A 26,261-nucleotide genomic window follows, 5' to 3' on the forward strand; every position below is an offset into this window, starting at 1 on the left:
TTACCTGGGTCATATGGCTGGTATGTGGCAGGGCCGGACCTCCAGCCTCTAAACCATACCACAGATTAGGCCTATCTGCTGTGATTACTTTTCCCTTGGACATGGTACTTGGAGGCTTCAGCATGAACACTGCTGGAGCCAAAGGGAGCTGGGGCAGCTGCAGCAGCAACTGTAGGCTCTACCCACAGACACTGAGAGTAAGGGTTGGGCATGGCTGACCTTGGGATCTAGGTGGGGGGGACAGAAGAGAAGTGGGAGGAGGAAGGAAGGAGAGAGGAGGGGGAGAAGGGAGGTATGCAAAGGGAGTTAACTGGGTAGGGCAGAGGAGTAGGCAGAAGCCCCATTTCTGGACTTGGGCACACAACCATGGATGGTCACAGAGCAGGTGGTCTGAACTACAGAGGCTCAAGTGCAAAGTTTTGGCTGTATCTGTCCCCTTCCTTGGACCAGGCCCAGTTCTTTTTTTTTTTTTTTTTTTTGTAGAGACAGAGTTTCACTTTATTGTCCTCAGTAGAGTGCCATGGCATCACACAGCTCACAGCAACCTCCAACTCCTGGGCTTAGGCGATTCTCCTGCCTCAGCCTCCAGAGTAGCTGGGACTACAGGCGCTCGCCACACACCCGGCTATTTTTTTGTTGCAGTTTGGCTGGGACTGGGTTTGAACCCACCACCCTCGGTATATGGGGCCGGCGCCCTGCTCACTGAGCCACAGGCGCCACCCTGGACCAGGCCCAGTTCTTACTGTCAGTAGAATAGGCAGTTATGTCAGAAGGGAGTGGCTGCTGGGGTTGCTGAGATGAGGACGGCTCAGGAAGTATGTTCCAGCTCCAGCTGGCAATACTAGCCTGGAGGTGGTGGGGTGAATTGCAAGGGGCCTATGGGGAAGGGATAAAGAGTAGGAACCCAAACAAGGGGGCAGCAGATTCTACAGAAACCCAGTGGGAGGGAGAGGTGAACTTACTTTGGCTTAACTTAGGTGTCCAACCTTGTTTTCCCTCTGCCACACATTGGAAGAATAAGTTGTCTTGGATCACACATTAAATGCACAAACAGTAATGAAAACTATTTTTCATGATCTCCAACACCACAGATAAACAAAATTGGGATATGGACTCAGAACCCATATATCAGTGGTTAGGGCGCCAGCCACATATACCAGGGCTGATGGTTTTTTTTTTTTTTTTTTTGTAGAGACAGAGTCTCACTGTACCGCCCTCTGTAGAGTGCCATGGCGTCACACAGCTCACAGCAGCCTCCAACTCCTGGGCTTAAGCGATTCTCTTGCCTCAGCCTCCCGAGTAGCTGGGACTACAGGCGCCCGCCACAACGCCCGGCTATTTTTTTGTTGCAGTTTGGCCGGGGCTGGGTTTGAACCCACCACCCTCGGCATATGGGGCCCGCACCCTCCTCACTGAGCCACAGGTGCCGCCCCAGGGCTGATGGTTTTGAACCTGGCCTGGGCCTGCTAAACGACTACTACAAAAAAAAAAAAAAAAAAATGTGGCGGGCACTTGTAGTTCCAGCTACTCTTAAGGCTGAGGCAAGAAAATTGCTTAAGCCCAAGAGTTTGAGGTTGCTGTGAGCTGTGACGCCATTGCACTCTACTGAGGGTGACATAGTGAGACTTCTCAAAAAAAGAAAAAAAAAGAAAAGAAAGAAAATCAGCATGCAGCCTGTGGGGAGCCACAGAGGTTGGACACCCTGGCTAGAGGCTTCTTAAGGGCAGGGCCAGGTCTGTCTGGTTTGGTTCCCAGTCCCGAGTCCAGCCCACCTAGAAGTTCCAAGGTTGGCTGCTGTGGGCCGGGATGCAACCAGCCTCTGGTGATCAGAAACATCAACATTCAGGTCTCTGTGGAGGGAGTGCTCAAAGGGAAGTGGGGGAGACACTGGCCAATTCTGGTGGTGGGAACACACATCTACCTCATCTCCATCTTGTATGCCTCAGCAAGCCATCCACCTCAGAGCTGGCCCCTGGAAATACATCCAACTTCTAGGGACAAGATTATGGTAAGTTAACAGACTCTCTGGGAGTAGGGGTGGTGAGGGTCAGATCCTCAGGGTCCCTCTGTCATGAGGCTGCTCTCAGTAGGTAGGAGGAAGCCCATGTCCTCCTGCAGCATATCCTATCTTGACTCTGATCAGTTTATTTACAGGAGCTGGAGGATTTTTTTTTTTAAATGAATTTATTTTTATTGTTAAATCATAGCTGTGTACATTAGTGCAATCAAGGGGTACAATGTGCGGGTTTCATATACAATCTGAAATATTCTCATCAAACTGTTCAATGTAGCCTTCATGGCATTTTCTTGGTTACTGTATGTAGGCATTTATATTCTGCATTTAGTTTCGCCTGTACCCATTCTAAGATGCACCATAGATGTGGCCCCACCCATTACCCTCTCTCCACCCTAACCTTCCCCCTCCCTTCCCCTTCCTTGGCCCTTTCCCCATAGTCTTGTGCTATATAGTTGGGTTATAGCCTTCATGTGAAAGCTATAATTTAGCTTCATAGAGGAGCTGGAGGATTTGAAAGGGAACATTCTTCACCCCAGTGTTTACCCCCCAGCCCTGGGCCCGACTGTCCTTCCGTAGGTTCTGTGTCCCAAGGGAGGTGGATCTCTGGGCCTTGAAACTTGTGCACTGGTGACCCGAGAAGGAGACTTGGGAGGGAGGGAGGACGGCCTCTGTGGTGTTGGGGGGGGGGGTGGACCACAGGCTGAAGCTCAGGGGGCAAGATAAACAGAAGGGGAAAGGCTCATGTGACGGCAATAAGGAGGGCAGCTGCTCCCTCCTAGGCTTCCTGCATCACTCTGTACCCTCTGAGGCCCAGCGTACTCTGCCTGTCCCAGTTTTTGGTGCACAGGCCTTGTGGGGGGATTCTGAGGGGCTTATTCCAGGAGATTCCTCCACTTTTCTGGGTATTACTATAACCTGGACTAACCTGATCACTAACCCCACACTTCAGAGTGTGGGTGGGGCTGACATTTCTTAAACTCCCACTATGTGCCAAGTGTAAGCAAAGCACTTTCACAAATGTCATCTCATTTGATCTTCATCACAATCCTATGAAGCTGGGATTATTATCTGTATTACAGATGAGGCCAGGGCTCAGGCAGAGCCAGGCCAGTCTCTTCTCTATCTCCAGTTACCATGGCTCAGAGTACCCTCCTGATTCTGCAGCTGTCCAGGGCCTGGCCAGCTCCCTGGGGTCACACTGTCTCTTCTAGGAAGCCTCCCCCGACTGCTCTATCCCACACGGGCTTTCCCCACTTTCACGGCACTTCCTGGCAGTACCTTGTTTTGATCACTGAGCGCTCAAAACATGTCTGGGGATGTCTCGTGTGGTAATTCACTTCATAACCACATAACCAGAGGTAAAACACTGAACTTCAGGAGCTGTTTTGAGGACTGAAGTGACATGCGCTTGTGGGTGAACAGCAGGGCCCTCCACATTAGTTCCCTTCCACCCCTCTCACCCAGTAACACTGCATACTCTACACATCTGTGCTCCTTTCTCATCCCCCCACAAGGCCTTGTCTGTGGCAGCTGCTCTAGTGTTTGTGGTCTGACAGTCTAATCTGGAATTATCCATCCCAGAGACCAGGGGGATTCTGAAGGGCTTATTCCAAGAGATTCTCCACTTTGCTGGGTATCACTGTAACCTGGATTAACCTGATCTTATTGAGGAGCTCAAGTCTCATGGTGACCCTGGTTCCCTGTTCCAGACAAGCTTCTGTAGGAGACTGTATGTTTGTCAAGCTTTCTTCTCACTGGCAGTTAAAGCACAAATGAATTCCTAGCACCCCCGTTCTAGCGGCCAATCCAGGAAACACTGCACAAAATGCAAATAAGCAATATGGCTTTATTCAAACATGGGCAGGAAATGACCTTCAGAAATGGGTAAAAACAGTAAGTTAAAAGCATGGTTAGAATTACAGACGATCGGGTTAAAAGTTGGAAGGAGGTGATTTCTCCAGTCCCTCCTATTAATTTGTTATAGCATAATAATTTATGTCCATAAAATACCCTATTTCCATGAAAATGAACTGCAGGTGGCTCTAGGATTTCCTCAGCTATGCACACAAACTACAAAGTCCCCCACTCCAAGCTTTAAGGCAAAAATGGTCCATCATATTCTGGCAGGAGGGTAGGCTCATGTCAGAAGTCAGCTGAGTTAAGGACACTGGGAGCAGTTTCTCCATCCCAAGTTGCCTGCTTGGGTCCCTTGGTCAAAAGATGGATGGGCCACGTTGGCATTGGAATCCATTTTATTTCTAGCCTTTGCTAGAAGAAAGAAGCAGAAGTCCTGGCAGGTGGACACTGGGCTGGTTGGGATGCTCCTCTAGTCTGGACTGAGGGCTTCTCCAGGCGCCCATGGACTAGGCTGGTGGAGGGAGCCAGACCTGGTGCTTCCTATAAGCTGTACAAGGCTGAGGGAAGGTGTGCAGGTTGTTCTTTCCTTTAGTCCCTCAGGCTGCATTAGTCTTTCTGGGAGTACCGGGAAGAAAATATCCGTGCGATCCTGCGAGATTCTTCCTCAGGCAGGTTGGGAGGGAGTGAATTAGGTCTGGGGCGACAAGGTCTTCGGGAGAGGGTTCCCCTGGTGGCTCCACTCTTGTCCTGGAGAGGAAGAAGTCAGCTAGGTGAGCACTGAAGATATTACATCACCAATAGATGACTTTGGTTCCTCTCATCTTTTGGTTACTATTTATGTAGAGCTTACTGGTTACCTTAACCACGTAAGCTGTGTAGATCAGGCATCCTCAAACTTTTTAAACAGGGGGCCAATTCACTGTTCCTCAGACCATTGGAGGGCCGGACTATAGTTAAAAAAAAAAAAAAAAAAAAAGGCTATGACCAAATTATGCACACTGCACGTATCTTATTTTGAAGTAAAAAAACAAAATGGGAACAAATACAATCACACTGCTTCATGTGGCCCACGGGCCGCAGTTTGAGGACCCCTGGTGTAGATCCTTCTCCCCATGCTGTGGATGAGGAAACCACAATTCATGTGGAATAAACACAAAATCCCACAGCTCCAAGCAGCAGAGCCGGGATGTGAACCCTAACTCTGACTTTTTCTTGTGCCTCTGGAGAAGGAAGGGGCTGTCACCTCCAGGATAGATTTGAAACTTCATACTTTCTCTGAGTTGTTACTGTCCCATGTGTGACCTTAGGAATATATTCGACGCCTGGGAGATGTCGGTGAATAATGTACTCTCTGTTTGGGCTTTTGGAGTTTTTGGAACTGCCAGGTGACACGAAGCACATACACATTGCCCTGATACCAAACATATCCCTTTCTTGGGCTGACAGGGTACCATTAAATCTATCTTTAGGGTGACTGCCTTCGTGTTATGGCATCATCGTCCTCTGGGCTCTGTCATTTGCTCATTCACCTTTTTTCTTTCCTTTCCTCTTACTCTGTCAAGGTTCCTACACTGACGGAGCTCAAAGCTATACAGGAAGGCAGTTGGCTGAGGGCAAAGCCCTGGGGAAGCGGTTCTACAAGGAGATGGGATTAGCTACCACAGGCAAACCTGGCTGAATTTGCAGCATGTAGCCTGTCCTGTAGATGAGTATCTCTTCCCTATCCTCAAATCTTAGGAGCTGAGATGATCACAAGCTGATGGAGCACTGATAGCCTACTGTCCTACATCCTGGGCACTGAGAATCAGCTTGGGGTGGGGACCCTAGAGATTGGGACCTCTCTGCCACCTGCAATTCTGCTAATGAGAAAGAGATCCCTGATTAGTTGCTTTCTGGGATCAGCAACATCTTCTTTGACCTTTTAAATATCTGTGAGAGGGACACAGAAATTAACAGAACTCTGTTCTTGACCTTTAGAGCTCAAAGCTCTGGGAGACAGAGAGATCTACCCAAAGAATTACAATAGCAGTCAGAATGAGATGAGGGGAGTGGGAGTCAGGCATTCCTGCCCTACTGTTTGGGTGTCAGTTTCCCACCCACAAAATGGTGAGATGGATGGGTAATCTTGAGGGTTCCTGCCGATCTAGAATTCTAAATGCTAGGGAATTGTATACCCCCTGACCCGAGCAAGCTCTCAGCACTGTCAGCCCACAGGGAGGCTTACCTGGGTTGTACAGTAGAGACCAGATGATAATATCTCCCTGTCTTCTTGGTGGCCTGGGTTAAAAGGGAAGAAAACCTACTTTTTGCTGGTGTTTGCAGTTCTTCCTTCCAAAATATGGGAAACACTTGCACCCCATAAAGCCTCAGGCCAGTGGGCCATCCTGTGCCTGTTGCCTCCCCCCTCTAAGCTAAATGATCTTGTGTAGGGCACGGACTGGATTAGATGCTGTGTCCTTGGCTGGGCCAGGTCCAAGATAGGAGCTTGGTAGCTGCTATATCAGTGTGAGTGGGACGAGGCCAGAGGATTAAATTGGGTAGGGAGGAAACGCTTGCAGCAACCTTTTCATTCATTCATTCTAGGACAAGGGGTTGTTGGCCTACTGTGTGCCAGGCCTTTAGTTAGGGCAAACCCTCTCAGAGTCTCTATAGAACTTAAACTTGTGTATGCCCTTCTCTATTTCCAAGACCCAAGAAGATGGTTTCTTGAGTGATTTGGGATTTCGAGGTGATACAAGTCCCATTCCAGTACCCTGTCTTTACCACAGATGGATTTTCTGGGTCATCGGATGTATCTTTTTTTTTTTTTTTGTGGTTTTTAGCCGGGGCTGGGTTTGAACCCGCCACCTCTGGCATATGGGACCGGCGCCCTACTCCTTGAGCCACAGGCACCGCCCGGATGTATCTTCTTTTTAATTTCTTTCTGTTATAGTGAGAGGGGACTATGAAGATGTTTTTAAGCCAGATAGGAAAACAGGCCTATAAGTATTGTCCTCTGTCTCAAATCCTAAAATCAGGCCTTCGTTTCCATACTTTCTAAAAGAGAAGCATTTTTAGCTTTAGCTAGAGAGCATGGGTCTTGCTCTCTCCTCAGTTCATGAAATGACCATGAAAAGACCTCTGTGGGTGATTCATCAAACCTTTCAGGAGGCTAAGATCTATTCTACCTGATCAGCTCTTTAGACAATACGCAGATGGTTTTTGTTTCCATAGGGTTTCTCAGCTACACTTGATCTTAGCCAAAAGGCTGAGAAGCAACTAGGCTTCTCAACTAGAAGGGGGACAGATGGGGCGGCGCCTGTGGCTCAAAGGAGTAGGGCGCTGGCCACATATACCGGCAGGTTCACACCTGGCTCTGGCCAAAAACTGCAAAAACAAACAAACAAAAAAAAACAAAACGGGGACAGACACTGACCTACCTAACAACACAGAGATGATGCTTAGAGCTTGGGAACACTGAGAAAGGAACAGTTAATAACAGCAAAGTCTGGGGAGGCTTCGCACAGAGGTGGGATCTGAGAAGGTCAAAGTTTGAACAGAGCTGGGTGGAGGAGTGAGGTCATCCATTAGAGGGAATAGCATGAGCACAGGCTGATACCCGCTAGCTAGACCCATTATCTACCCTGGAGCTGGATTGAGTATGGCAGGTTCTACCAACCTTCTAGCACCCACACATGGACCCAGTGACCTAGGAAGCCTTATCTGCATGGCCCAGGCCCAGGGACCAGGACAGGGTGGGGCGTGGCTCTGTGTAAAGGACAGGGCTGGGGGTAGAAGGACAGAGAATACACACTCAGCAGCATTTGGCTTTGTTGACCTTGAAAGGGCTTAAAAAAAATCTTGATTTAGTAGTAAAGATTCTTTGCCAGGATTACTACCCTGAAACACACAACCTTTGAGGGGACATCCAAGGTGAAATTTCCCAGAGCAGTGATTACCCCACGTGTACTAACTAGTCCTCTAAATATGCCCATACACTTGGCTGGAAGCCTGAGGGCCTAAGAAATTGTCAGCCTAGCAAGTGCTTTTGAGGAACTATCAACCCTGGGGGAGGTAGGAGGAGCCCACACAGAAGCAGGATCGGCAAAGGTACCTTGCAGTCTAGACAGCAGGTGTCAAACATGGGATGAAATCCCTGGAAGAGCACCTTCAGGATGAAAGACTCCGGTGGAGTGTGAAGTTAAGAGGATTAGAGAGGGCTTGCCACGTAGAGACTTAACTTGAGCAAAGGTGTGAAGAAGGAATATCTTTTTCTCTCCTTTTTTTGAAATTAATTTTAATTTATTTAGCCTGATAAAGCCAATATATTATCATTTCAACATGTGATCTATATAAAATTGATGTCATATAAAAAAATTCATGACATAGTTTACATTCTTAGTTTGTACTTTCTTTTTTTTTTTTTTTTTGCAGAGACAGAGTCTCACTTTATGGCCCTTGGTAGAGTGCCGTGGCCTCACACAGCTCACAGCAACCTCCAGCTCCTGGGCTTAAGCGATTCTCTTGCCTCAGCCTCCCGAGTAGCTGGGACTACAGGTGCCCGCCACAACGCCCGGCTATTTTTTTGTTGCAGCTTGGCCGGGGCTGGGTTTGAACCCGCCACCCTCGGCATATGGGGCCGGCGCCCTACTCACTGAGCCACAGGCGCCGCCCTTCTTTTTTTTTTTTTTTTGTAGAGACAGAGTCTCACTTTATGGCCCTCGGTAGAGTGCCATGGCATCACAGAGCTCACAGCAACCTCCAACTCCTGAGCTTAAGCAATTCTCTTGCCTCAACCTCCTGAGTAGCTGGGACTACAGGTGTCCGCCACAACGCCCGGCTATTTTTTTGTTGCAGGTTGGCCGGGGCTGGGTTTGAATCCGCCACCCTCGGTATATGAGGCTGGCGCCTTACCGACTGAGCCACAGGCACTGCCCTAGTTTGTACTTTCTAATTCTAGTGTGTATTTTATTCATAATAGCATATTGTTCCAAAGCTAATTTTTATCAAAAAATTTATATTTAATCTCATAAAATTTACGGCTCATCACGGCTCGTCATGGCTCGTCGCCTGTAGCTCAAGTGGCTAGGGCGCCAGCCACATACACCGGAGATGACGGGTTCGAGTCCAGCCTGGGCCTGCCAAACGACAATGACAACTACAATCAAAAAATAGCGGGGGCTGTGGCAGGTGCCTGTAGTCCCAGCTACTTGGGAGGCTGAGGCAAGAGAATCGCTTAAGCCCAGGAGTTGGAGGTTGCTGTGAGCTGTGATGCCATGGCACTCTACCCAGGGCAATAGCTTGAGGCTCTGTCTCAAAAAACAAACAAACAAACAAACAAACAAAAAACAACCAAAAGAATGGGCCAGAAGTGGTGGTAGAAGGAAAAAGTGGGGCTTCCGGGCAGCGCCTGTGGCTCAAGGAGTGGGGCACCGGTCCCATATGCCGGAGGTGGTGGGTTCAAACCCAGCCCCGGCCAAAAAAAAAAAAAAACCGCAAAAAAAAAAAAAAAAAAGAAAAAGTGGGGCTTCCTGGGCAAGCAGCTAACCCTGCAGAGGGAGTTGCTTCTATTCCTAGCTCTACCACTTCTTGTCAAGTGGCTTTGGGCAAGCCACTCTCTCTGGGCCTTGGTTTCCTTGCTTGAAAATAGGGCATAGGACAAGCAGATAAAGCAGGAGATGGTGTTTTATAGACCATGGACTTATCCCAGTCCTTGGCGCCCTCTTTGGCCAGGTCCCTGGGATGTGGCCTCTTCTCCAAAAGCTCTCTCAGGAGGGTCTCACCCTCTTCTTTGGTCTCAGAAAGGATCTGATCCCAGCCACCGTGTCACGGGTTCTTTTCTATGCCAGCTCCTAATGGATTCCTCTGTACAGGCCATGCTTCCATGGAGTGGTGGTGCAGGGGCCCCTACTTACTCCACCTTTGAGGTATCCCAGGGACTTTCTCAAAGGAGAGGCAGTGGGGTGGAGTGGAAGGGACATGAGTTTATGTACTAGTCCAACTGTCCCTCTCACTCAAGACCAAGAGACTTTCTTTCTCTGCATTTCTCTGGGTCTTAGCTTCACTGCCAAGTGGAGGTAAGAACTTCTGTTTGGTCTTCATACCTTAACCAGGTCGACTGTAAAGTTCAAATAAAATTCAAATATGACCAAGTCTCTGTTTAGGTACAACATCTTGAAAAAAAGAGAGGCTGACACCAGTTGCATACTCCAGAGCAAAATGAAGCTTTGCTCTCCTCAGAGTCCACGCTGGGAAGGGGGTTAGGCTTCAAAGCTTCTGAGTTGACCTGGGATACAGCGCTTCTGTAAAACCTGCCCAGTACCAGGTCAGGCCAACTCTCTCCACTCCATTGCCCTCCCTACTTTTCTTCCCAGGCCTTGGATTAGGGCTAAAGTTTTGTTCTTTCCCAGAGATGTTCCCTTAAGTGACATAAACACTGACTCAGAAGCTGAAAACTAAAAGTAAACAGCTTCCTGGTTCTGGCTGGCTAGGTAGACTTGCCAACAGATTGCTGCTTCAGGCACTGAGTGAAGGCTCAATATCACTGCCTTGTTCAACTTTCACCCCGTTGGCTGGCTGCCTTCCCCTGGGGTGGCTCCCAGACTCTGGCTATACTAGGACTTCCTTGGTGCTTAAAAGAGCAGCAAACTCAGCAGCCACAGCTAGGAGTGAGGGGAAGTAAAGACAAAACACTTAGGCCATAGCCCCAGCCCAGACAGGCAAATCCTAAATCGGACCCACTCAGCCCAGCTGCAGCATGGCTGGTCTCCTGCTCTGAGAATCCCCTCTATTCCCATGTTGGAGCTTGGGCCATGCAGTTCTCACTACTAAAGGCTCCCTCCATGCCTTATCCCTAACCCATGCCACCTGACCCTCCCTCCCAAGAAGCCTTCCATGATAGGCCCAGTCCACAGGGCCTACAGTCACTTCCTCACCCCAGTCTTCAGTCTGTATAATGAAGAGCCCTGACAAGACTCCTCAACCTTTTGAACCCTGGTTCCGCCAGGAAGAGGACTCAGAAGTCCAGGTTGTTGAGAGGGAAGGGTTAAAGTTACACTCTTGCAAGTGCCCTGGGCCCTTTCCTGAGGTACCTGCCAAATTGCAGTCTGGGGCAGAGTAGGCGCCGGTCAATTCTGGCTGCTTTCCCTGACTTCTGTACACACTTGGCTGTGCTGCTCATCTTCTAAAAGCTCTCTGTGGCCTTTATCAGAAACCCTTTTGGGCCTCGACTACAAGCTGAGGAGAACCTTGGGATCAGAAGTTCCCTCAGGCCTCTTGCTGATCTGATTTGGAGACTTGTGGAGGACTGATCTGATCTAACTGACTTTGTGGAGGACAAGGTTTCTCTATCAAGACTAGGCATCTTTGCAATGCCCCTGGGATTGTGGAAGAGAAACCAGGAGGTAGAAAAATTCTTTGGGCTCTGGAGAGAAAAGCAGCAGCCCCAAAGCCTTAAGACTCATAGACAGACAGGTCATAGGCTTTGGAGGCCAGGGCTCTATCACCTTGCCTGAGGGATGTGTGTAGTCCTGGGCCTCTAATTCAGGGTCTGGACAGAGAACACAGAATGACTACAGCCTTGAGAACTGCTTTGCATACTTCTCAGACTGTCCTCTAGGGCCTAATTTCCCAGTACCCAGCTCCTGGCTCTAAGCCTTTCAGCATGTTCCTGTCCCTTAGCATTTTTTTCATTCCAGCATTCCCCTCCCCCTCTACACACACCAAAACATAACAAGTGATGTTGAAACACTATGGTCTGGCTGAGTGGAGGTGAGAACACTAGGGTGGGAGGGGAAGGGAAACTCATGCCTAGCCTTTTCTCCTGCTTTTGCCTCCTACTCTCACTCCTCATGAATAGCAGCATCTGGCCTCAAGCCTGTGGCTAATCCAGGGGCTCATTCATGATGTGGGCAGAGCGCAGGCTTGATGCAGGAAGGCACAGATTAAGACAGAGTTCAGCTCACAGGCATGGGAGAAAGGTCAAGTCTCAGATCTCAGATGACAGGCTGCTTCTTGGTCTTCGCTGCTGACTCTTATCCCATTGTGTTTTCAGTCCAGGCCCATCTCTTTCCATTTCTTTTTTTTTTTTTTTTGTAGAGACAGAGTCTCACTTTATGGCCCTCGGTAGAGTGCCATGGCATCACACAGCTCACAGCAACCTCCAACTCCTGGGCTTAAGCGATTCTCTTGCCTCAGCCTCCCGAGTAGCTGGGGCTACAGGCGCCCGCCACAACGCCCAGCTATTTTTTGGTTGCAGTTCAGCCGGGGCCGGGTTTGAACCCGCCACCCTCGGTATATGGGGCTGGCGCCTTACCGACTGAGCCACAGGCGCGGCCCTCTTTCCATTTCTGACTAACTCTCTAGGATGTACTGTACTCCTGGTTGTTACATTCTGTTGCTTCTCTGAGGTTTCTTCTTTTTAAATCCACCCTGCTAAGCCTTTCCTCCATCTTTGTTGAATTCTACTCAAGCCATTCCACATGGCTTTGTCTTCCTTTCCCTATTCTCTCTACCTTGTTTTATTAATATGTAAGTGCTAATACAAACAAATGTCACTTGAGGAAGTGAGTGGTTTTGAGGCCAGTATCTCCCAACAAATTATGAGCTCCTTGAAGGCAGGATCCACAGCAACAGGTTTAGCTCTTAAAGCATGACAGCCAGTTGGCAGAAGTTGGTGGAACTTAGCTATAAGGCTGGCTCCTTGGGGAACTGAGGGAAGGGGGCATAGCTATCTTCTCCTGCACCTAGCTCAGGACCATGGCTTTGCACATTAGCTGAAAGATGTAAGTTTCAAGCCTAAAGTCAAAAGTATCTTTCTACTCCCTGGCCTACCTGTCCTCAGGGCCAATGTTGGCTCTCTCCTATTCATCAGGAGAAGTTATTGGAGGTTCTGAGAAGTCACATGGTTTATTTAATATCTTAAAGGAGTAATAGGATGCTAGATGGGGGATGGGTTGTCAGGGGTAAGGGCAGAAGCACAGAGGCAAGTTAGGAGGATCCTGCAATAATCCAGGCAAGTTCTGATGATCATTTAGATTTTGATATATTTTAAAGGTGAGCTGCCAGAATTTTCTAGTCAATTAGAAACAGGAACTGGGGAGGATTCTAAGAGTTTGTGCCTGAACAACTAAACTAGAGTTTAGCTGGACTTATTAAATGAGATGGGAAAGACTGAGGGAGGAAAAGATTTGGGAATAAAATCTGGAGAAAGAGATCAACTGTTCCACATGCCAATGAGAGATCAAATAAACTGGGCAGTGAGATCTGTTAACTAGCTTAGGAATATGAATGTTTTCTGGCATCTTTAAACCTTAATCAGAGCCTCCCCCAGTGGTAGGTAAAAGTGAGGGTGAAAGTCTGATTAGAGTGGGAGATCACATTAGCTGCAGTATGGAGAATGGACAATGGTGGGAAAATGTGAATCTCCATGAGACTAGTTAGAAATAGTCGTGGCATAGATGCGTGGGGCCTAGACAAGAGAATCATAAGAAGTGAGTGGGTTCAAAAGACCATCTAATTGGTAGAATTAACTGGCCTTGGCCATAGATTGGCATTGGGTGGTGGGGGATAAAGAAGTAGGAGGAGTGAACGATTGCAACCAGACTTCTGGCAGGAGTAAATACAGGGATGGTTGCTGAATTTCTGGAGATGAGAAATGCAGGTGTTGGGGGTTATACAGAGGAGGGTGGCAAGCTCAGGTTTTAGACACAGTGAACTGTTTGTGACACATCAGTGACACGATGTCTAGGGTGCAGCTGGATCCCTCTGGATCTGCAGCATGAGCGAGTAGACTATACTGAAGATAAGGATTTGAGAGTCATCAAACTGTAAATATTATCTGAAGTCACCAGAGTAGTTGAGATTTTCCTGAGAGAAAACCTACATGAGTGGAAGACAGTCTGAAGAAACACATAAACATACTACTGCTGGCCTGTCTACCTCGCACCTCCCCATTAGCGAAGTGGATAAAACTAAATGCCCGCACACAGCTAATCAAACAGAACCAGAAATAATAAGACCAGGAAGATGGCCCAGTAAAGAGTTGAAGAGAAAGCAGAAGCAGAGAATTTGATTGATTAAGGAATTTGAAACTAGGCAGCAGTGCTGCTAAAGCAGCCATGCCTTCTCCCTCCTCTCTTTCTTGGAGAGATGACAGCCAGAAGATGAGGCAGTCATGGGGTGGGAGAGGTAAGGGCCGGGACCTATACCTAATCTGTGCAGCACTTAATATTCTACAGTATAGGGCAGCACCTGTGGCTCAGTGAGTAGGGCGCCGGCCCCATATGCCGAGGGTGGCGGGTTCGGACCCAGCCCCGGCCAAACTGCAACCAAAAAATAGCCGGGCATTGTTGTGGCGGGCGCCTGTAATCCCAACTACTCGGGAGACTAAGGCAAGAGAATCGCTTAAGCCCAGGAGTTGGAGGTTGCTTTGAGCTCTGTGATGCCATGGCACTCTACCGAGGGCCATAAAGTGAGACTCTGTCTCTACAAAAAAAAAAAAAAAAAAAAAATTCTACAGTATAACCACCCCAAGAGGACTGACACCACCACCTGACAGATGAGGAAGTAGACCCAGAAAGGTCTGAGGACCTGACCTGACTCATGTTACACAGGGACCAGATTCCATTATATAGCGGGGGGAGGGAGGAGAAAAACTTGTTTCATGAATTTTTGCAATGGAGACTGGATAGTTGGCTTAGGTGTGTCATTTCAATGTAGAGTGAAAGATTTGGCCTTCCCTTTGATCTTGTGGGGGAAACCAGAGCAATTGATCCAGAAATTATAAGCCCTTTCCTACTTCAGAGATGGGTTGTTTGGTCTGGCCCTGAAGCCTCAGTATAGCAGTCCCAGGCCACTGGTTGAGAAGAGCCAGTAGTCTCTTAAAGTGCTCCTCTTCAGCTGTCAGGGCTAAGGCGGGCCCTAAGAAGAGGGAGAACAGATGGAATCTTCAAATGAGGGGACAGGACAGGGCTCCTGCCCTCCCCTTCCTACTTAAGAGTTGCTGATTGTGCCTGAAGTATTACTGAGAAAACAGAAGCTTCCATCAAATGGGAAACCCTACCACCAAATCTCTAATCTTACCTGCTTTAGAACCCATCTTCTCTGCCTTCCTTCATGCTACAGGGAGAGTTTTGTTCTTCCTCTCAAAAGGCCAATACTTCCACATGTGCTCTGGATTGCATATCCTTTCTGACCCGAGGACTGATCTTTTTTTTTTTCTCTCCTCCTGCATCTTTTCCTTCTCCCTTTCTCTATGGGATCATTGCATTAACACATAGAAAGCTGTATGCGGCCTTTCCATATTAAAAGAAAAGAACCATGGTAGGTGCCTGTAGCTCAGGTGTAGCACATACACCAGAGCTGGTGGGTTTGAATCCAGCCCGGGCCTGCCAAACAACAATGACAACTACAACCAAAAAATAGCCAGGCATTTTGGCGGGCACCTGTAGTCCCAGCTACTTGGGAAGCTGAGGCAGGAGAATCGCTTGGCCCAGGAGTGTGCGGTTGCTGTGAGCTGTGATGCCAAAGCACTCTACTGAGGGCGACATAGTGAGACTCTGCCTCAAAAAAAAAAAGAAAAAAAAAAGAGAAAAGAAAAAAAAGAAAAGAACCTAAAACAACTTCCCTTGATCTCATTTGCCACTCCTATCCTATTTCTCTGCCCCATATTCACAACCAAATTCATAGAAATAACTGGCATTTCCATCTTATTACTATTCAATCATCTTAAAATTTTAATTCCATACAATCTTGTGACTTCATTGTATGACATACCAATAAATTTATGTAACACCAGTAAATTAGGAAGCAAAAAAGAACATCTGTAACCCCCCCAATCTAAGGACTGAAACACTGCTAAGACGTCCAATAGACATATGTGCTCCTTCTTTATGCCTTCTCCTGTCTCCACCACTATCAACATGGCAGTAAATCTGGTGAAAACTAAAGATAAAGGGAGAATCTTAAAAGTTAAGAGAAAATAAAGGTTATGTTACATTCAGGGCAACAATAGTAAGAATGGTATTTGCTTCTCATAAGAAACAATGGAAGATAGGAGACAGTGGAATGTCGTCTCTAAAATGCTAAAAGAAACAACAAAAAATCAAGTTATATTCTATAACCAGTGGAAAAAATCTTTCAAAAATGAAGGCAAAATAAAGATATTTTCAGACAATTGAAACTGGACAATCAGTTACCAGCAGGTCTGTGCCACGTGAAATTCCAGAATAAATTTTTCAGGCTGAAGTAAAATGGTCCCAGGCTGGGCGTGGTAGCTAACACCTGTAATCCCAGCACTCTGGGAGGCCGAGGCCAGTGGATTGCTTGAGCTCACGAGTTTGAGACCAGCCTGAGCAAGAGTGAGACCCTGTCTCTACTAAAGATAGAAAAACAAATAAACAAACAAAAAACAAAACTGAGATAAGAGGATCGCTTGAGCCTGACTTGGAGGTTGCTGTGAGCTATGACACCACAGCATTCTACCCAGGGCGACAACTTGAGAATCTGTTTCAAAAAAAAAAAAAAGGCTTGGCGCTTGTAGCACAGTGGTTGTAACACCATCCACATACACTGAGGGTGGCGGGTTTGAACCTGGCCTGGGCCAGCTAAAAACAAAAAAACAACAATGCCAACTGTAACAAAAAGTAGTCAGGTGTTATGGCGGGCGTCTGTAGTCCCAGCTACTTGGGAGGCTGAGGCAAGAGAATCACTTAAGCCCAAGAGTTTGAGGTTGCTGTGAGCTGTGACACCACCGCACTCTACCGAGGACATAGTAAAACTCTGTAACAACAACAACAACAACAACAACAAAAGAGAAATGGTCCCAGGTAGAAATCAGGATGTGAGGAAGCAAAGAACACCAGGAATAATAAGTACGTAGGTAAAAATAAAATATTTTTTTTTGTCTTGAATTCTTCAAAGTGAGGCCACTTAAAAAACTTTCAGAGGGGGCGGCGCCTGTGGCTCAGTCGGTAGAGGGTGGCGGGTTCAGACCTGGCCCCGGCCAAACTGCAACCAAAAAATAGCTGGGCATTGTGGCGGGCGCCTGTAGTCCCAGCTACTCGGGAGGCTGAGGCAAGAGAATCACTTAAGCCCAGGAGTTGGAGGTTGCTGTGAGCTGTGTGAGGCTACGGCACTCTACCGAGGGCCATAAAGTGAGACTCTGTCTCTACAAAAAAAAAAAAAAAAAAAAAAAAAAAAAACTTTCAGAGAGGGAGGCGCCTGTGGCTCAGTGATTAGGGCGCCGGCCCCATATGCCTAAGGGTGGCGGGTTCAAACCCAGCCCTGGCCGAACTGCAACAAAAAAATAGCTGGGCGTTGTGGCGGGCGCCTGTAGTCCCAGCTGCTCGGGAGGCTGAGGCAAGAGAATCACGTAAGCCCAAGAGTTAGAGGTTGCTGTGCGCCGTGTGAGGCCACGGCACTCTACCTGAGGGCGGTACAGTGAGACTCTGTCTCTACAAAAAAAAAACAAAAAAAAAAAAACAAACTTTCAGAGACCCAAGTTCTGAGATTATGATGCTCCTGCCCATATGTAATGTGCATATAGGGAGGCTAGGAAGGGAAGAAGCAAAGAGAAAGTGCCTACTTTTTTCTTTTGGGGTAATTCTTTTTTTTTCCTTTTTAAAATTTGAGATTAATGTGAGAGTACAATTAGGTTACTATGTTTGAGGTAGTTAGGTAGAGTCCCTATTGTAGTTGTGTCCCACACCCAAGAGGTGTGCCATATACCCTTACATTGTGCCCATTAAGTGGGAGCACACCCATCTCCCCTCCCTATTTCATCCTCCCCCAATTCGAATCGAGTTTTTCTCTTCTGTGGGTGTGTATTAGATCATCCATCGGCTTCTTATTAGTATTGAATACATTGGATATTTGCTTCTTCATTCTTGTAATACTCTGCAAAGAAGAATGTGTTTCAACTCCATCCAGGTTTATACAAAAGATGTAAAGTCCCCACCTTTTTTATGGTTGAATAGTATTCCATGCTACACATATACCACAGTTTATTAATGTATTCCTGGGTTGAGAAGCATTTAGGTTATTTCTTTAAGGTAATTCTTGCCATTAGGTATGAATTATTGGCCTGATGTTACTTATAAGGAAACTGAGTCTCAGAAAGGTCAAGCCACTTACCCAAGATCACTTACTCATTAGCAGATCTAGTATTTTGCTTTGTGCATGTCTTGCTCCAAAGTCTGGACTTATGACCATAGCATATACATAAATGTTGCTGGGCTTGTATGGAAAATGCAAAAGAAGATGCAGAGAGGAAGGAGGTGAGCTGGTAACCACAAATCAGAGTAGGAAGAAAAGCCACAAAACTACAGAGCTTCCGGCAGTGCCTGTGGCTCAAGGAATAGGGCACTGGCCCCACATAACGGAGGTGGCAGGTTCAAACCTGGGCCTGGCCAAAAATTGCAAACAAAACAAAACAAACAAACAAAAAACACCCCAAAATACTACAGAGCTTCCTGGGCAGGATCTGGCACCTCTCCCCAGAAGGGAATTTATAAACTTGATAAAAGTTGAGATGTGTGGGAACTTAGATTGATCCCTGTACCAAATAAAGGAGATGTCTTGAAAATGGTGCTGGACGAAGGTGGCTGGAGGAAAGAGGGACAATGAAATTAGTAAAAGGTCAGACATCTGATGGCTTCAATTTAGCACTGTAACACTGGGCTCTCAGGATACTATGGACTGACCCCATCCTTCATTAATGTGGCCCATGGGAAAGCATATAAAATGTTTAAATGTTAACTGCTAAAAAAGGCAAATTAAGGCTCGGCACCTGTGGCTCAAGGGGCTAAGGCGCCAGCCACATACACCTGAGCTGGTGGGTTTGACTCCAGCCCAGAACCCGCCAAACAACAATGACGGCTGCAACCAAAAAAAAAAAAAAAAAAATAGCCGGGTGTTGTGGCGGGCACCTGTAGTACCAGCTACTTGGGAGGTGGAGTCAGGAGAATTGCTTGAGCCCAGGAGTTGGAGGTTGCTGTGAGCTGCAATGCCATGGCACTCTACCCAGGGCGGTAGCCTGAGGCTCTGTCTCAAAAAAAAAAAAAAAAAAAAAAAAAAAGCAAGCAAATCGGCTACAAAAATTTACCAGAAAGCCATGTTTGTGACTTTCAGGTGGTGTAATGGACACAGAGTCTGGAGTTCCAAAGTGTAGGGTCATTTACTGAGTTGGTGACCCTGTGCAAGTGACTTCACCTTTATGCACATCAGTTTCTTTATATATAAAGATAAATAGAAATACCTTATAGGTCTGTATGTGAAGCTTTGAGCCTTGGTTTCTGCCACCTATCAATTGAGGATAACAATAGTACCTGTCTCCTTGGGTTGTTGGGAGAAATAAATAAGTTTATACATATAAAGTATTTAAAAATAATGACTACTGCACCCAATACATTTTGTTCGTTGCATGCATTAGTCTCTGAAGTTATTTTGTTTTTATTTTTATTTATTTATTTTTCTAGAGACAAAGTCTCACTTTATTGCCCTCGGTAGAGTGCCGTAGCGTCACAGCTCACAGCAACCTCTAGCTCTTGGGCCTAGACGATTCTCTTGCCTCAGCCTCCTGAGTATCTGGGACTACAGGTGCCAACCACAATGCCCAGCTATTTTTTGTTGTTGTTGTTGCAGTTTGGCCGGGGCTGGGTTTGAACCCGCCACTCTTGGTATACGGGGCCAGGGCCCTACCCACTGAGCCACAGGCGCTGCCTAGTATTTTTTTTTTTTTTTTTTTTTGTAGAGACAGAGTCTCACTGTACCGCCCTCGGGTAGAGTGCCATGGCGTCACACGGCTCACAGCAACCTCTAACTCTTGGGCCTACGCGATTCTCTTGCCTCAGCCTCCCGAGCAGCTGGGACTATAGGCGCCCGCCACAACACCCGGCTATTTTTTTTGTTGCAGTTTGGCCGGGGCCGGGTTTGAACCCGCCACCCTCCGCATATGGGGCCGGCGCCCTACTCACTGAGCCACAGGCACCGCCCCAGTATTTTTTTTTTAAAGCCATAAGGCACGAGCTTTGTGCCTACTTTACCCAGGGCCTAGAACAGTGCCTGGGACACAGTACTACTTTATGGTTCCTTTCCCCACACCATATTCCTGCCAATATGCTTTCATGGTCACTGATGACCATCAAGCTGTCAAATCTGAAAGTATCAAATGAGTTAATACAAAATGCTTGGAACAGTGCTTGGTACATAGTAAGTACCACCATGATCATCATCTTTCAGCTATGACAGGCCTCCTCAGAGAGCCTGTTCTATATCAGGACTCTATATCAGCATTAGTACTCATTACAATCTGTACATATTTTATTTTTTGTTTAGTATTTGTGTTCCACGAAGACAAGGAAATTTGTCTGTCATATTCACTATTATATGTTCAGCACCTAGCACAATGTCTGATACAGGGTAGGTACTAAAAAGTAGTTACTATTTTCTCGTCATTTGTAAGAAAGGTCAGGTGTTATGCCAAGGAAGAAAAGAGAAGAGCGGGGATTTTTTTTTTTTTTTTTTGTAGAGACAGAGTCTCACTTTATGGCCCTCAGTAGAGTGCCGTGGCCTCACACAGCTCACAGCAACCTCTAATTCCTGGGCTTAAGCGATTCTCTTGCCTCAGCCTCCTGAGTAGCTGGGACTACAGGCGCCCGCCACAGTGCCCGGCTATTTTTTGGTTGCAGTTTGGCCGGGGCCGGGTTTGAACCCGCCACCCTCGGTATATGGGGCCGGCGCCTTACCGACTGAGCCACAGGCGCCGCCCATGGGATTTTTTTTAATTTTTTTTTTTGAGACAGAGCAGCCTCAAGCTGTTGCCCTGGGTAGACAGCTCACAGCAACCTCCAACTAATGGGCTCAAGTGATTCTCCTGCCTCTGCCTCCCAAGCAGCTGGGACTACAGGCACCTGCCACAACGCCTGGCTATTTTTTGCTTGCAGCTGTCATTGTTGTTTGGCAGGCCCAGGCTGGATTCGAACCCGCCAGCTCAGGTGTATGTGCCTGCGCCTTAGCTGCTTGAGCCACAGGTGCTGAGCCAAGAGAGTGGGAATTTTTTACCAGAGTTCCAATCCCCTAAACTCAGCTGAATGGATAATTATGAGGTATTTTGTAAACGGCAAATAGGTATGCCACAGATACTATTCTCTTCACTTGGATCTTGTCATCTGTCCTGCTCCCGAGGTTGCACCTCTTACGAGAAGCGTCCTCTGCTACTTACCTGGCTGAGTTAGAGCTCCCACAGCACTCAGGGTGCATTTCTTAGCTTCCTCTTGCTTTTGCATTGTTTTTTCCCCAATACCCTGTTCTTATACGTTTGTCCTCCTCACTTTTCTTGAGCTCCTTGCCCACTGTTGGGCCCACAGAATATGCTCAGAACAAGCTTGAAGACCGACCACTACAGCAGATGTTAGAGCAGTGTTTTTCAACCTTTTTTTATCTCATGGCAAATAAACTTGAACCTATAGGTAAACTTCTGTGGAGCACTTAAATTATGTTGCTCCAAAAAAAGAGTAAAAGAACAATATACTTACTGTGCTTTGAACTTCTTCCAAAAATAATTTAATTAATGATCTTTAAAAATTTTCGAGGCATGCCTAAGATCTTCTCATGGCACAGCAGTGTGCCATGGAAGTTTAAAATCACTGCTTTGGTCTGCACGGTGGCTCAAGCCTGTAATTCCAGCACTTTGGGCAGCCAAGGTGGGCAGATTGCCTGAGGTCACAAGTTAGAGAACAGCCTGAGCTAGAGCAAGATCCCATCTCTAAAAATAGCTGGGCATTATAGTGGGCGCCTGTAGTCCCAGCTGCTTGGGAGGCTGAGACAAGAGAATCACTTTAGCCCAAGAGATTGAGATTGCTGTGAGCTATGACACCAGGGCACTCTACCAGGGGTGACAAAGTGAGACTCTGTCTCCAAAAAAAAAAAAAGTGAAATCACTGCTGCTGCCAGGCACCGTGGCTCATGCCTGTAATCTTAGTGCTCTGGAAGGCTGAGGAGAGTAGATTGCTTGAGCTCATGAGTTGGAGATCAGCCAGAGCAAGAGCGAGACCTTGTCTCTAAGAAATAGCTGGGCGTTGTGGTGGGCGCCTGTAGTCCTAGCTACTTGGGAAGTTGAGGCAAGAGAATCGTTTGAGCCCAAGAATATCAGGTTGCTGTGAGCTATGATGCCATGGTAGTCTATTGAAGGTGACAAAAAAAAAAAAAAATCACTGCTTCAGAGGAAGATGGCCTGGGGCAGCATTATCTCTGCCTTCTGTGCACACTTTTATGGAAGAAATAAGGACTCTATAGGACAGAGAGAGGTCAGGTAGGGCTTTTCTTACCTCATCCGTTGTGGCAGGAGGTGGCAAAGCTGCAGAGACGGAGAGCATCCGCAGGGAAGCCTCCAGCTGCCGGGGAGGCAAAAAGAAGTTGGGTACCACAATGGGCTCTGGGCTATGATGGTAGTTAAGGGAAAAAATACCTAGACATCTGCTCCCTTCAGTGAAGACTAGCATCTCCACTCACTCTATCCCACTTATGTTTTATCCCCAACTTATTCCTTCCCATAAATCCTCTGCTCAAGTGGTTCCCTCTGACTGGAAGGCCATGCCCACTCTTAACAAATCACAGTCTATGCTTTCTTTACAGATCAGTTCAAATCCTGCCTCCTCTAGGAAGCCCTCTCCTAATCTTTGCCCACAGTGATCCCTCCTTCCTCACATCCTAGAATAGTCTGCTATGATTCTCAGTTTATTTTCCTCAATATTCCCAAAGTTTTTCAATGGCAGAGGCAGTGTCGATTCCTTCAGTTACCTCATTACCTCCCTGGAGACCCACATGCAGCTGCTTGGTGGCATGCATTGAATGATACTTGCTCAGAAGCCCACTGGTTAGAAACTGACTAGTTAGAGCCCAGTCAGGCAGGATGGGGTGGGGATGTCGCTCTAGGGGTGGTGCCTGAGGCGGGATGTAGGAGCCTGGCACTGAAGGAGGACCTGTCTGGTTATTTTCTGTTCACATCCACAAATGAGGGCTCTGCGTTAGGGGTTATCCATGGATGGGTACGGCAGGTCTACCCAATCTGGATGTGAGCCCTAGAAGAGAGGTACCATTATCTCCCACTTCTCCATACACTCTTGAGGTACCCAGTTATTATGCTGAGAACATGGTGTTCCACAAATATTTGTTGAATCAAAGTTCAATGGTCTGGTTGAACTTCGAGGGGGTGAAGAAGGAGACTATTTTTATGTTCTAATTTTTTGTTTCTGTTTAATAAGCTAACTATGATTCTGATCCAAATTTGCTTACCAGGTTTTCTATTTTATCATTGTTCTTCCATACTAGATATTGAACTTCAAGAGGTGGAGATGATCTCTGTCTTCTTCAGAGCCATATTCCCACCTAGCATAGTATCTGAGACCTAGTAAGTGCTCAATAATTATCTACTCAATGAATGAAATGTATCCATTTCCTGCTTTGTTTCAAGTTCCTGATTTGTGTAAAGAGGTAAGGGTGCAGTAGAGATCTTAAAGGGAAAGACTCTTTGCCCCCAAGCTTTCTCCAGAGGCTACTGCTCTGACCACTGTGAGGTGTCAGGGTTGAGTTTGAAGCACAAAGGCTCCTTCTGAGCCCACGGCTTCCTATCTGCTTTAGGGTCTTGCTCCCAAACCACCTTCTTTCACCACGTTTAAGTTCCTTCTCCTCGCTTTATGAAAATGCTCAATGCTTCTTCCATTTAGGGGAAACAAACAAACAAATCTATGACCTTACATTTTCTTCCAGTTACCACTTAGCTTTGTCACTTACTAGATGGGTAACTTCAGGAAAGTTCAGTTTTTATGCCTCAATTTCTTCATCTTTAAAACAGATATATTAGTACTTACTGTTTTTTTTTTTTTGTAGAGACAGAGTCTCACTTTATGGCCCTCGGTAGAGTGCCATGGCCTCACACAGCTCACAGCAACCTCCAACTCCTGGGCTTAAGCGATTCTCTTGCCTCAGCCTCCCGAGTAGCTGGGACTACAGGCGCCTGCCACAATGCCCGGCTATTTTTTTTTTTGGTTGCAGTTTGGCCTTGGCCTGGTTTGAACCCGTCACCCTCGGTATATGGGGCCGGCGCCTTACCGACTGAGCCACAGGCGCTGCCCAGTACTTACTGTTTTCAGGGTTAAATGAATATACTTAACATGCTTAGAATGGTGTCTGTTATGGTGAGCACTCAGTAAATGTCAACTATTCTTGCCTCCCAGTGTATGGGAAAAATGGGAAAAAATTGCCTGTTAGTTCCCTTGACCAATGGAATTTGGCTTCCATTCCCACCAATGTGAGACCCTCCGTAATGCTAAAACCAGTGAACACATGCCAGTCCATGTTTCGCTGGACCTGTCTTGAGCATCAGCATGCTCACTGCTCCTTCCTAAAACTCTGCAGCATCTGTTTCCACATCTCCCTGCTTCTCCCACCTCTCTGCCCAGCTCTTCTCATGTCCCTTGTGGGTGCACCTTGTCCTGTCTGCCTTTTACACACTAGAGCGCCTTAATGTCTGCGTGTGTGTGTGTGTGTGTGTGTGTGTGTGTGGTTTTCCCTTGCCATGCTCTCCCTGCTCCTTCACTGATTTCCATCTACCATCATAGCTGATATTATACCTGAACTCCAGGCCTGCAACTCCTCCTGAGGTCCTTCCGTCACATCTTCATCTTCCCCCAAACCTCTTTGTGTTCCTCATCCATCCAGTAAATGACATTATCTACCTAGTTACTTGTGACAAATCTCTAAGTTGCACTTTATATTTATATATTTCCTTCTTTCTTATCCCCTGGCCCTCTATCTAATCCTTTCAGACCTATTCCCCTCTGCTTCATCATAAAGCTTTAGTTCAGAATTTCTTCATCTTATGTTACCATTGCAAGTTTCCTACTAGTCTCTTTGCTTCTCCCCTTGACAAGGTACTGGGTGACTTTTCTAATATGTAAATACGAACATATCACATCATTGCTTAACAGTTAACATTTACCAAACACTACATATATGCCAGGCTGAGTTAGGTAGTTTATATCATTAACTACCTACTGAGTTAGGTAGTTTGTATCATTAACTCATTTTAATTTTCACGACCACCCAACAAGTACTATTATCTCCATGTTACAGATGAGGAAAGTGTTTATTTACATACAGGACCCAGTCCAAGAATCTCAGCCAGGTTTAAGAACCCGTCTTACTATCCCACTGACCCATGGGTTCTAGCTACAGTGAACTACTGCCCATAGGCTGGGCTCTTTACCCTGGCTAGGCTCTGTACACGTGGTGTTCCCTGACTAGAACTTTCCCTTGTTCCTAGGCCTACATAATGCCTATACATTTTTCAGGTCCTGCTCTCTTGTGTCTCTTACTGGGATACCTCCAAGCACTATTAGGGCAGCTCCTTCCTCTTGCTTCCCAGTGTTTTGTCCATGTCTCACCATAGAATGGAACAATAAACTGGAACAATAAACTGTCATTATCTGTTTATTTGACTGTCTCCTACCTCATTAATGGGAAGTTTTCGAGGTTAAGGTCTGATTCAAATCTGTTCTACTACTTACATCTGAAGGAATGAATGGTTGGGAAGGCCTGAGTTAAAGCAGCTATTAGGGTCTGGGCACATGTAGCTCCACCATCAACCATATTCTGAGCACAACTAAACTGACTGTGAAGGTGGAAACACCAGCAGCCAGGATGAGTAAGGCCAGGGAAGAACTTCACTGGAGGTGTCCGCTGTGCCCAGCCTCAAGACATGCCATGCTTACGCCTTTCCTGAGCCTACCCTGACTCTCAGGTTTTTCTGACTATTAAAAATCACACTGTGTGTACAAATGTTTCCATTCATTTGACTGTTTTTTTGAGACAGTTTCATTATGTCATCCTCAGCACAGTGCCATGGCATCACAGCTCACAGCAACCTCAAACTCTTGGGCTTAAGCGATTCTCTTGCTGCAGCCTCCCAAGTAGCTGGGACTACAGACGCCCACCATAATGCCGGCTATTTTTTGTTGTAGTTGTCATTGCTGTTTAGCAGGCCCGGGTTGGGTTTGAACCCGCCACCTTTGGTATATGTGGCTGGCGCTGTAACCACTGTGCTATGGGCACCGAGCCTCATTTGATTTTCTTAACAATGCTGTGAAATTGTGATAGTTCAGTTCAACTGACATTTACTGATCCCCTCTCTGTGCAATGCTATGTTCTGGGGACACAGAGAAAGACAAGGTTACTGATATGTGGAAGCTTGCCATCTGGTAGGTAAGGGATTATTAACTTCATCTGATAAGTGAAGAAACAGGCTCAGAAAGGTTGAACTATATGCCTGAAGTCACACAAGTAATAATAAGCTGGGTCTAGAAGGGTCAAAGTCAGGCCCTCTGATTTCTAGCAGAGAAAGATTTCTCAT

The 26,261-nt window shown here is 46.8% G+C and overlaps 1 protein-coding gene across 4 annotated transcripts in view; it reads right to left on the minus strand.

The window, feature by feature from the left end:
• Positions 1–2,597: 2,597 nt before the first annotated feature.
• The window catches only part of C2CD3 (C2 domain containing 3 centriole elongation regulator), a 163,218-nt gene continuing 139,554 nt past the window's right edge, over positions 2,598–26,261 (minus strand). For 3 of the 4 annotated variants that reach the window (XM_053560620.1, XM_053560619.1, XM_053560618.1), the window contains 2 exons: positions 22,180–22,291; positions 2,598–4,621 (listed from right to left, as the gene is read on the minus strand). In XM_053560620.1, the coding sequence (XP_053416595.1) occupies positions 4,481–4,621; positions 22,180–22,291 (253 nt within the window). In that variant the 3' untranslated portion in view covers positions 2,598–4,480. The remainder of the gene's footprint in view (positions 4,622–22,179; positions 22,292–26,261) is intronic. The other variant, XM_053560621.1, reaches the window with a different exon arrangement.

The sequence above is a fragment of the Nycticebus coucang genome, chromosome 14 (genome assembly GCF_027406575.1).
Source record: "Nycticebus coucang isolate mNycCou1 chromosome 14, mNycCou1.pri, whole genome shotgun sequence".
NCBI classification, from domain to species: Eukaryota; Metazoa; Chordata; class Mammalia; order Primates; family Lorisidae; genus Nycticebus; species Nycticebus coucang.